Consider the following 12,845-nt stretch of genomic DNA (forward strand, 5'->3'; position numbering starts at 1 on the left):
GTGTGTGTGTGTGTGTGTGTGTGTGTGTGGTGCCTATCTGCGACTCAGCATCTCTGCTATATGGTGAGCAACTCCTTTCCTTCTCACAATATTGTATGTTTATTACAATTGTTCTTAATCATTTCAAACATGTACACCACTTGTACAGAAACTGGACGAAACAATTCTGTATATATTGTTCTTTTACAGCCCACATGAGACCCTAGTCCACTAGCAGTTGTGAAGTTTCAGAAACAATAGACTATCATAGGGGTGGCCACAATGAGGCTCACAAATCTCATGCAGGTCGTCAGATGAAGTATGTAAATAAGTAAATTACAAAAATAATAAAATTTTAAAAAGTAAAAAAAGAAAAATACTTATATAAAGCTGTGTCCACGCCGGACGCATTGCGCAAGAAATGCATGGTGCAGAACAGTGTTGAAAAGCACACAGCAGTGCAGGTTGGAGCAGACTGTTCATATACTGTGATTTAAACTAGTTGTCACTTGATGTTTAAGCTCCAAAGTTGCAGCACTGTCGCATCAGCTACAGTCTGCAAGCAGCTGCCACAGCGCACTGCTCCCCTCAATGATCAAAAATCGATTTAAAGCCTCTATCTTCCACAAAAACCCCAAATGCACATGTGATGTAGATCTCTATAATTTCTCTCAGCATGTCAAAAACCTGTTCTTAATATTAGTTAGAGGAACAGTTACATAATTTTTTTTGAAACAGATTGAATTTTCTCATTCACAGACAGCTTCAAACGGATCACATCATATCTCAAAAACTACTGCTTTCACAGCAACACTTTTTTTCCACTGACTACCAAAATACAGCGCTCGGCAACAAATCATTTAAAATTTCAGTACTGCACTGCGTTTACAATATGTAGGCTTCTGAAAACTGGATTTTTTTTTTTTATTTGCAACTGTATCAGTATGTGATATGCAAAAAGTATGAAGTTTAAAGTCTCTGTCTCCTACAAAAGTAATGTAAAAGTTCTGAAATTTATGTATATTATTACTCCCGGTGGTCTCTCAAAACACCTCAAAAATCTTTTCTTAATTTTAATTAGGGCCAGTGTTATGTTTGTTATTGAAATAGGAGACATTTTCGTGTCAGGAAGAGTTTCTTTCTATCACTGCATATCTTGCAAAGTATTATACACATGAAATAATGTCTTGGCATCTACAAAAAACAACATTTAATTCAAATGCTGTCCAGCTTTCTATAAGGAGAAGATGGGAGGAGGCTTAACAGTATTCCTTAGTTTCTGAACAGGAAAGAGAAATTGATCATAGTAGTGTCACAAACACATGATTTAATAGAAGTAAGACGTTCGTTAAAGTACACTACAAACTACATTCTAGTCAGGCAACAGGAAGTCATCACTTAATTCAGTGGAATTATTAATGTTGCTGCTTGCAGTGACAGATATTATCAAGTCTTTGAAGCACTGTTGTAACACACAATTATTCCATGCTTCCTGTACCACTCCTTTTACATGATCCACTGCTTTTGCCAGTCTTCTGTTATCACTTTTTCAGCTGAAGGATGTCCCATAAAGAACACAATTTTTAAATTGACCACATCTTCAGTTTGTTATGCTGCCGGACCTGAAATTTAAATGACTGTCATCTGCTGATACTACCATTACTGATTGTCATTCTCAATTGGCATTTGTGCATATTATTATCAGCTAAAATGGAGTGATACATGATGGCTCAAACACATCCAGATTTTGAAACTGCATTTCATGTATGGTGAATGCTACGCATCGACTGTTTGAAGACTTAGTGCAATTTTTGGTATGTGAAATGTGCTCAGCGTGTCAATACAGCAGTGATATGTAAGCAAATTGGAAGATACAGGATCGATAGTTAATGTCCAATCCACCTGGACATCCTCGTTCTTGTCAATTGGTAGGGAATGTTGCTCTCGTCAGTGAGAATGTCGTTACGAGTCCAATGAGTTGATTTGCCACTGTCCTCAACAATTAGGGTGCATTGAATTTTTACAAATGACCTGCATTTGCATCCTTTTACAATCCAACTAACATAAGAGCTGAAGTCAATGGATCACTTGAAGTGTCGAACATTTGATGACTGGGTATTCACAAAACAAGAATTCGATAGCGATTTTCATAAGAAAATAATCTTTAGTGATGAGGCACACTTCCAGCTTAACGGTTGTGCGAATAAACAAATTTGGTGGATCTGGAGCACAGAGTATCCTCGCATAGTTCTTGAGAAGATCTAGTGAAATATTTCAGTAAAATTTTCATGTTGTTGTTGTGGTCTTCAGTCCTGAGACTGGTTTGATGCAGCTCTCCATGCTACTCTATCCTGTGCACGCTTCTTCATCTCCCAGTACCTATTGCAACCTACATCCTTCGGAATCTGCTTGGTGTATTCATCTCTTGGTCTCCCTCTACGATTTTAACCCTCCATGCTGCCCTCCAATGCTAAATTTGTGATCCCTTGATGCCTCAGAACATCGATCCCTTCTTCTAGTCAAGTTGTGCCACAAACGTCTCCTCTCCCCAATCCTATTCAATACCTCCTCATTAGTTACGTGATCTACCCATCTAATCTTCAGCATTCTTCTGTAGCACCACACTTCAAAAGCTTCTATTCTCTTCTTGTCCAAACTATTTATCGTCCATGTTTCACTTCCATACGTGGCTACACTCCACACAAATACTTTCAGAAACTACTTATTTCTCTTCTTCAGAAATGCTTTCCTTGCCATCAACAGTCTACATTTTATATCCTCTCTACTTCGACCATCATCAGTTATTTTGCTCCCAAAATAGCAAAACTCATTTACTACTTTAAGTGTCTCATTTCCTAATCTAATTCCCTCAGCATCACCCGACTTAATTCGACTACATTCCATTATCCTCCTTTTGCTTTTGTTGATGTTCATCTTATATCCTCCTTTCAAGGCGCTATCCATTCTGTTCAACTGCTCTTCCAAGTCCTTTGCTGTCTCTGACAGAATTACAATGTCATCGGCGAACCTCAAGGTTTTTATTTCTTCTCCATGGATTTTAATGCCTACTCCGAATATTTCTTTGGTTTCCTTCACTGCTTGCTCAATATACAGATTGAATAACATCGGGGAGAGGCTACAACCCTGTCTCATTCCCTTCCCAACCACTGCTTCCCTTTCATGCCCCTCAACTCTTATAACTGCCATTTCGTTTCTGTACAAATTGTAAATAGCCCTTCATTCCCTGTATTTTACCCCTGCCACCTTCAGAATCTGAAAGAGAGTATTCCATTCAACATTGCCAAAACCTTTCTCTAAGTCTACAAATGCTAGAAACGTAGGTTTGCCTTTCCTTAATCTAGCTTCCAAGATAAGTCGAAGGGTCAGTATTGCCTCACGTGTTCCAATATTTCTACGGAATCCAAACTGATCTTCCCTGAGGTCGGCTTCTACCAGTTTTTCCATTCGTCTGTAAAGAATTCGCGTTAGTATTTTGCAGCTGTGACTTATTAAACTGATAGTTCGGTAATTTTCACATCTGTCAACACCTGCTTTCTTTGGGATTGGAATTATTATATTCTTCTTGAAGTCTGAGGGTATTTCGCCTGTCTCATACATCTTGCTCACCAGATGGTAGAGTTTTGTCAGGACTGGCTCTCCCAAGGCTGTCAGTAGTTCTAATGGAATGTTATCTACTCCCGGGGCCTTGTTTCGACTCTGGTCTTTCAGTGCTCTGTCAAACTCTTCACGCAGTATCGTATCTCCCATTTCATCTTCATCTACATCCTCTTCCATTTCCATAATATTGTCCTCAAATACATCACCCTTGTATAGACCCTCTATATACTCCTTCCACCTTCCACCTTTCTGCTTTCCCTTCTTTGCTTAGAACTGGGTTTCCATCTGAGCTGTTGATATTCATGCAAGTGGTTCTCCTTTCTCCAAAAGACTCTCTAATTTTTCTGTAGGCAGTATCTATCTTACCTCTAGTGAGATAAGCCTCTACATCCTTACATTTGTCCTCTAGCCATCCCTGCTTAGCCATTTTGCACTTCCTGTCGATCTCATTTTTGAGTCGTTTGTATTCCTTTTTGCCTGCTTCATTTACTGCATTTTTATATTTTCTTCTTTCATCAATTAAATTCAATATTTCTTCTGTTACCCAAGGATTTCTACTACCCCTCGTCTTTTTACCTACTTGATCCTCTGCTGCCTTCACTACTTCATCCCTCAAAGCTACCTATTCTTCTTCTACTGTATTTCTTTCCCCCATTTGTAACAATTGTTCCCTTATGCTCTCCCTGAAACTCTGTACAACCTCTGGTTCTTTCAGTTTATCCAGGTCCCATCTCCTTAAATTCACACCTTTTTGCAGTTTCTTCAGTTTTAATCTACAGTTCATAACCAATAGATTGTGGCCAGAGTCCACATCTGCCCCTGGAAATGTCTTACAATTTAAAACCTGGTTCCTAAATCTCTGTCTTACCATTATATAATCTATCTGATATCTTCTAGTATCTCCTGGATTCTTCCATGTATACAACCTACTTTCACGATTCTTGAACCAAGTGTTAGCTATGATTAAGTTGTGCTCTGTGCAAAATTCTACCAGGCGGCTCCCTCTTTCGTTTCTTACCCCCAATCCATATTCACCTACTACATTTCCTTCTCTCCCTTTTCTTACTGACTAATTCCAGTCATCCATGACTATTAAATTTTCGTCTCCCTTCATTATCTGAATGATTTCTTTTATTTCATCATATGTTTCTTCAATTTCTTCAACATCTGCAGAGCTTGTTGGCATATAAACTTGTACTACTGTAGTAGGCATGGGCTTCGTGTCTATCTTGGCCATAATAATGCGTTCACTATGCTGTTTGTAGTAGCTTACCCGCATTCCTATTTTTTTATTCATTATTAAACCTACTCCTGCATTACCCCTATTTGACTTTGTATTTATAACCCTGTATTCGCCTGACCAAAAGTCTTGTTCCTCCTGCTGCCGAACTTCACTAATTCCCACTATATCTAACTTTAACTTATCCATTTCCCTTTTTAAATTTTCTAACCTACTGCCCGATTACGGGATCTGACATTCCACACTGATCCGTAGAACGTCAGTTTTCTTTCTCCTGATAACGACGTCCTCGAGTAGTCCCCGCCCGGAGATCCGAATGGGGGACTATTTTACCTCCGGAATATTTTACCCAAGAGGACGCCATCATCATTAACCATACAGTAGAGCTGCATGCCCTCGGGAAAAATTACGGCTGTAGTTTCCCCTTGCTTTCAACCGTTCGCAGTACCAGCACAGCAAGGCCGTTTTGGTTAGTGTTACAAGGCCTGTTCAGTCAATCATCCAGACTGTTGCCCCTGTAACTACTGAAAAGGCTGCTGCCCCTTTTCAGGAACCACACGTTTGTCTGGCCTCCCAACATATACCCCTCCTTGTGGTTGCACCTACGGTACGGCTATCTGTATCGCAGAGGCACGCAAGCCTCCCCACCAACGGTAAGGTCCATGGTTCATGGGGGGGAGGAAAAAACAATTTTCATTCACTGTTTTAATTTCATTAAGTGTTCCAATGGCCACTCGAATTTTTGGTTTTAGCTAAGAAATTGCATGAAGTTTTGGTGGTATTGGTATTAGCTGTGGTGTAGTAGTAGTAGTAGTAGTAGCAGCAGCAGCAGTAATGAAAGTTGTTGCTTTCTTAGTAGAGAGAGAATTTAGTGACCACTATTGTTAGTTCTTTAAATGTACTTGACCTTAGGTAAAGATCAAACAATGGAAAATCCAGGATATCTTTGTCGTGGCTATCGCGACTCAGCATCTCCGCTATATGAACTTAGGTAACATACACGTTTAGCTTTTTCAGAAACTGTTAAAATTTTACCATGAGTGAGAAGTGTGGGCTTTGTCATAGGTTTGTCAGTAGTGGGTGATGGTGTGGGATTTGTTCTAAGTATTTTCATTGGGGGGGGGGGGGTGCAGTGCAGTGGGGAAGCCAGTGGACATTCTAGCGAGATCCTTTCCTGGCAATGCAGAATCTGTAGTAGAAATAAGTTGATAGTTGAGCAGGAGCATAATGTCTGTGCCCTAAGGGTGCAGATACAAGATGCAAAGGAGGAACTAGATAATTTGAGGAGGGTTAAGGGTGGTGGGGAATGGGAACTGGCAGTTGGTAAGCAGGCAACTAGGAGGAGGATATATTCAGACAGTTGTACTTTGTGAATGTGCAATAGATTAGACCAACTGTCAGCTGAGAGGAGAGGAGCCTCTTGTAGATGCAGGTGTAGGAAACATGCAGCAGTCCTCAGCAGTTCAGAATCCTAAGTCAGTTGAAAAGAAGTAGTTCACACAGTAGAGGTTTGGGCCAGCAGTTGTAGGAAGTGTTGGGGAGTGAGTACCATATCACCAGCACTGTGAAGCCTAATGCAGGGTTGGCTCAAGTGACTTAACAGCATAGGGGAGTTATGTAGAAATTTTATGAAAGTTGATCACATAGTGATGGTGGGAAGAGCAAGGAATAGTCTTGATAGGTAGAGGTAATGTTATGTAGGTGGCATGGTAAGGATAGCTACTCAAACTGGTGGCACTATTGTGCACCTCATGCAACTGTTTCAGTATGATGATCGGCCTCATCTTAATGCTGATGTTGTTAGGCGTGTTAATGTAGGACTGGAGAAGGCACTGATGGCAGAGGGCATGGCTCACATTGCAGTGGTGCCAGATGAGTATCACTAGATCAGATTTCACTAGGTATGGGCTGCACCTCAATAGGTATAAGAAGGGGAGGATGGAAAAGCATATAGATGACAGTGTAGTGGATGGTGGGGGATCACTCATGGAAAAATTTCTGTAATAATTGGTGTTAGAGCTGCACCTTTAGTAGACTGAAGTCAGCTGATAAGTATACCTGCTTAAAGGAAGTCCCTCTAACAAAGGAATCATCTTCAGAGGAGGTCAGGTATATCCAAATAGAGAAGGAATTAGCACATTTCATCAAAATACATAAGAGGTATTAGAGATAAAGTTAGTGAACTGCTTATAGATGTTGACTCTGACATTATTGGTATATCAGAGCACCACTTAAATAATTTGACAATTCAGAGGCTTCCTTTACCGGGATACAGATTAGCTGGCTGTTTCTCACAGACTTCTTTGCGGAGTGGGGGAGTGGCCATGTACGTAAAAAATCAGTATTCCATTTGAGTCCGTAGATGTGTCACGACACTGAACTGAACAGGTATTTGAATGTTGTACAGAGGCAGTTGAATTTAGTGAAACTAAACTTCTACTTGTTGTTGTTTATAAGTACCCTACGGGCCATCTAGAGGGGGCCTTCCTAGCCTCTCAGAATGCCAAACCCCTTGTCTGGTTCAGGTTCATTGATGATATCTTCATGATCTGGACTCAGGTCCAAAACTCCGTATCTTCATTCCTTCACAACCTCAAAAACTTGTCTCCCATCTGCTTCACCCGGTTCTCCTCAACCCAGTGTGCCACCTTCCTAGGCACTTACCTTCTCCTCTCTGATGGCTCCACCTGCACCTCTGTCCACATTAAACCCACCGACCAACCAACCAACCAGCAACAGCATCTGTATTTTGACAACTCTCATTCCTTTCACACCAAAAAATCCCTCCCATACAGTCTGGCCACTAACGGAAAGCATCTACAGTGATGAAAACTCCCTTGCTCAGTATGCTGAGGTATCACCAAGGCCTTCACAGACCAGCACTATCCCCTGAAACGAGTCGAGTCAGCAAGCAGGTTTCCTATGCCATTTTCCTTGACAACCCCAATCCTCCCAACACCCCCAAGAACTGGCCACAAAGGAGTGTCTCCTTTGTCAGGCTGGAACAACTGAACCACACACTTCAGCGCAGTGCTTTGATTATTATCTATCATCATGCCCCAAAATTGTAATGCAACTGACCAATTAAGCCCATTTTTAATGAGAAATTATACACTAATTAAAGTTGTTTTCGAATAGCATTCGCTTAGTATGATGTTAGGGTAGGAAATGCGATAAACGCAAATTTGAAAGTGTGTATATTTAAATTACAACTTTTATAATTTCTAAAAGTTTTACTTGCATTATTTATAAGCACAATTTTGACACTCATATTATTATTATTATTATTATTATTATTATTATTATTATTATTATTATTATTATTATTATTGTCAGTGAATTATTCTTTATGCTATTTGATATTTTATGTATCCTAAAAATACAGTATGAATGATCAGTACAGAAATCATTAAGTTCTTTGTCGATATGACTGTGATCTTTGGTCAGTAACGTGATTTTGGTCACTTGTGTTTTAGCTGCAGTCGAGAGGTGTTGTTTTTATGTGTGTTTCTTGATAAATGTGAGGTGTCCATAATGCATGTGCTACTTTATTTTTGTGATTCGAGATTGTGAAATTCACTAAATTACTTTTGAGTTGAAAGTTCTGACAATAAGTATGTGTTTTTTTCTAAACAAAAAATCGTGGGACCCTGCTTCATGATTTCGTTAGTCTGGTAGTAGTCAAAAGCCGTGCCTTTTTCATCCAGAGCAGCAAAGGAATCAGTCATTGCCAAGACAATGAAACCACACGTACAATGGATATTCAGCAGCATCAAGATAAGTGACATCATGATCACCTCTAAAAATTAGTTTACATCAATCAGCCACACTGTAACAGTGTCTTTATGGAAATAACTTTGCATCATAGTGGAGAGGGTCCGTGAGAAAAGGAGGGACATCCTACCCGATGAAGGAACAGTCCCCTCCACCCAAGTATGTTCGAACCTCCACAACATCCCTACGCCACTCTCAATCCCAACCCGTTGCCACAAGAACAGTATCCCTGTGGGAGACCCCAAGTGATAGACGTGCCCAATCCACCCACTCAGCACTTCCTACTCCACTCCTGTCACAGGTTTATCCTATTTCACAAGGGCCCAGGCCACCTGTCAAAGCAGCCATGCCATTTACCAGCTCTGCTGCAACCACAGCACAGCTTTTTATGTCAGTATGACTACAAACTAGTTGTCCACCAGGATTGGTCACTGTCAAATCATGAACAAGAGCAAAGTAGACCAACCTGTGGCATAACATACAGCTGAACATAACAAGCTGCTTGATTTCAATGGCTGCTTCACTACTCAAACCATTTGGATCCCTCCCCTCCATCACCAGCTTTTCCGAAACATGCAGATGGGAGTTATCCTTACAACACATTATCTGCTCCTATAATTATACTGTCCTCAACCTGCAGTAACATTGTGTCCCCACACCCTCAACCTAACAGTTTCTACCTCATCTGTGCTCTCAACTCCTCCCAATTCTTGTTTCCCAGCCTCTTTGTTTGCTGCCCTCTGCTCCTGCCCCTGCCCCCAATTTTCTCCACTCCTATCCTTTTCACTCCCATTTTACCTATCTCCCTGCCTCACTACCTACTGACACTGCACCTGTTGGCCTTCTAGTCTCTGCACATTCCGCTAGACAGTGTTCCTCTGACCCCCCCCCCCCCCCCATAAAGTACTATCCCTTCCCCACTCCTTCCAGACTACTGCTGCCATCTCACATGATAATTTCTTTCTGGCCCCAGCTGCCAGTGTTGGCAGTCAAGTCTGCATGAGGTGTGCTAGCTTGTGTGCATGAAAGGCATGTGTCTCTCTGATTTTCTTTTGCTGAGGAAGGCTGTGGCCAAGTGCTTTGTGTACGTGTTTTTTAACTGTGTCTCTCTGCAACTTAGTCTCTCTTCTTTATGGTAAGCAGCAATCTACCTTTTCCTACATTGTCAACAATACACTGGGATATTTATAGTTTTGTTAGTGGTGAGTGTGACAAGACATTCTGTGAAACATTACTAAATGCCATCCCTGAAAACTACCCCTAGAATGTATAGTTCAGAAAAAAACATTTATATATTCATCAAACTAGAAAGAAAAACAATAATGTCTACCTCAATGAGGAACTTAAAACTTTCAGCTTAGAACAGGAGCATGTAGAGGAAAATGGCTCACATTTAAAAGAATATTGATAATGCACTGGACAGATATACACCATGTAGCACAGTTCATAATGGAAGGGAACCTCCATGGTATACATTCACTGTAAATAAGCTTCTAAAGAAAAGAGATTACTGCATAACAGATGTAAAACAAAGCGTAGGACTGTAGATAGAGTGATGCTGAATGAAATGCATTTGGCTGTCAAGAGAGCAATGTGTGATGCCTTTAATGCACTGTAGCAGAACATTGTCACTTGATCTTTCACAGGAACCAAAGAAATCCTGATCATATGTAAAAGCTGTTAGTGGCACCAAAGTTAGTGTCCAGTCCCTAGTGAATGAGACAAGAACTGAAACTGAGGGGTAGCAAAGCAAAAGTTGAAATGCTTAATTCTGTTTTCAAATGTGCTTTTACACAGGAAAACACAGGAACATTGCCCCCAATTTAATTCTCTTACCACTGAAAAGATGACTGAAATAGACATCAGTGAAAGTGGCAATGAGAAACAGATCAAATCATTAAAATTAAAGAAAGCCCCATAGCCTGATGGAATCACTATCAGATTCTATACACAATTCACATCTGAGATATCTCCTCTGTTACTGTAAGCTCTTGAACAAAAAAATTGTGCCCAGCAGTTAGAAGAAAGCACAGGTCACACCTATATACAAGAAAGGTAGCACAAGTAATTCACAAACTTGATGTGCATTTGTTGTAGCATCTTAGAACGAATTCTGAGCTCGAATCTAATTTTTTATTGTAACCTGTTCCAATTTCACGTAATGGGTTGCTTAATTTCAAGACATCACAGTAACTCTGACAATTCCAAAACGATAGGCAGTTCATCACAAGGCTGACAAATGAGGCTATGAGACATGCAAAAATCAACCCTTTTTTCTATAACAACACGTGAGAAAGCTTGGGGAGCAGCCAGCGTGCGCACACTACCATTCTTGCACTGTGCCGAGTCTGCCACGGCCATGCCGAAGCACATGAAGGATATTTTGACAGACCAAGCATGCAGCTCAGTGGAGGATAGCACTCTGTGAAGGTCAACCATTCGGAACACAGGGATAGACTCATCCAGCACTTAGAACGAGAATGCATTTCTGTACAAGAGCCAAGTTACCTTGCGCAAGCTCTCCAACTGCTGCTGCAGTAGTACTGCACATAAAATAATGGTGCACCAACGATGTGGCTGCCTTCATGTTCAACCAAACACCAGTGTCGATTACTTTGCCATTCTGAGCCAGGCATATGTGGAAACACATCTCCTGCCACCCAGTCCTCTAAGAACTCATCAATTACACGGAACTTCATAATACCCACGCTAATGTCACTGCTACTGACAACTTTACTCAATTTTATGATCACTGCAAACATTACAGGTACCTCAGTGGATGGTAAATGTCTTAAATGTCCATTATTTTGGTTCACACACAAGGTCTACCCTCAATATTTTAGTCTTTCACAGACTAACTAGGAGTAACACCTATTTTACAATCTTTTAATTTATCACAACAGATACAGCACTTATCCAAGTATGGATCCACAGCATCTAGTCCATACTACCCATCAGCTCACTTATAAAGAAATACCTTTCACTAACCTGTCATTGTCGAAAGAGTTCAGTGGCATTCTGTCTCGACTGTCATATCCACGACTGCCTCCCTTTGGTCCCCAACGATCACTGCTATTACTGAATCTGTTTCTGTGGAGACATTGTATTTGCTAATTTACACATGAATGTGCAACACATATTGGGCCTCATCTTATCACAATGGGGCCCACGATCAACTAGAAACTTCAAAATAATAAATGTAAAATTATGACACTACAGAAAAACTAAATAATAAATTAGGAAAAAGTAGTCATAAGCCAAATGTGAAGCAGAGAAAGCTAAGTGTGTCTTAAGTGCTAGATATTAAAGTTAGACAAAAAATAAAAGTGCAAAACTAAACTACAAGAAGCATGTGAAACAACAGAAAACAAATGGCAATTGTGATACAGAGTTACCACTGTCTCATGTGAAGAGGACCCCTTTGCTCACTGAAAATGAAACAGAGCTAATTCCCCTAAGTGTCTCTACCAGTGTTGAGAACTTAAGACATTAGGCTCAATATAAGAGTTTTAAAATAAAATGGGCCAGATACAGAGTTCAATTTAAATTGAATGTTATTCAAATTATTCATAAAAGCAGCTTGAGATATATACAAAAAAAAGTTTATTGCAATCTTCATAACACAAAAGGCAAAAAAATTAATATTTTGGGGCGATGCCTGTAAAAATACAGATGCAATTAGCCTGCCTGGAAGTTCAACGTCTGTAATTTGATGGGCATACTTTCTCAATGTTCCCTATTGTTCCTCTGTGCCCAAGATTGTACAGACATGCTGAACAGTGTGTGTGTGTGTGTGTGTGTGTGTGTTTGTTTTTAATGGGTTTCTACCATGCACGCTCGCAGTTGTATCAAAGTAGCAGGACACATTTTGAGCAATGACAAAATTACTTCGAGTTATCTCAAGATTTTAACTTCAATGATACTTATTACTTGGAAGATGATGTTGCAAATGACCCTCAAGATGACAGAGTATTTTCAAGAAGAATTTCCAAGATTTTAGCTAAATAATGTTGGAAAATGAATAGTAGTAGTTTTAATCCCTATTTCAGTTGAAAGCACTTTAGTTTGTAATTCCAAGGCAATTTTATTTTCGAATATGACTTTTTATGGTAGAATCAGAAGAGGACTTGCTTCACAGGCAAGTCATTATTCCCCTGGAGATGAACAATGGAAGAGTGCAGAATACCGAGGGTGAGGACAAGCTGTGAGGAAAGCTGGACAACCACTGATCAAG

The 12,845-nt window shown here is 40.2% G+C and overlaps 1 protein-coding gene across 12 annotated transcripts in view; it reads right to left on the minus strand.

The window, feature by feature from the left end:
• Nucleotides 1–12,845, minus strand: part of LOC126106316 (YLP motif-containing protein 1-like) — a 432,507-nt gene that overhangs the window by 189,698 nt on the left and 229,964 nt on the right. For 11 of the 12 annotated variants that reach the window (XR_007523332.1, XR_007523330.1, XR_007523331.1 and 8 more), the window contains one exon: nucleotides 11,600–11,701. The exons of the other annotated variant lie outside the window; for it this stretch is intronic. Coding sequence is in view for 8 of the 11 variants with exons in the window: in XM_049912551.1 (XP_049768508.1) it covers nucleotides 11,600–11,701 (102 nt within the window). In the remaining 3 variants the exon portion in view is untranslated. The remainder of the gene's footprint in view (nucleotides 1–11,599; nucleotides 11,702–12,845) is intronic. 12 annotated transcript variants of the gene reach the window in all.

This window comes from Schistocerca cancellata, chromosome 10 (genome assembly GCF_023864275.1).
Source record: "Schistocerca cancellata isolate TAMUIC-IGC-003103 chromosome 10, iqSchCanc2.1, whole genome shotgun sequence".
Taxonomy (NCBI): Eukaryota; Metazoa; Arthropoda; class Insecta; order Orthoptera; family Acrididae; genus Schistocerca; species Schistocerca cancellata.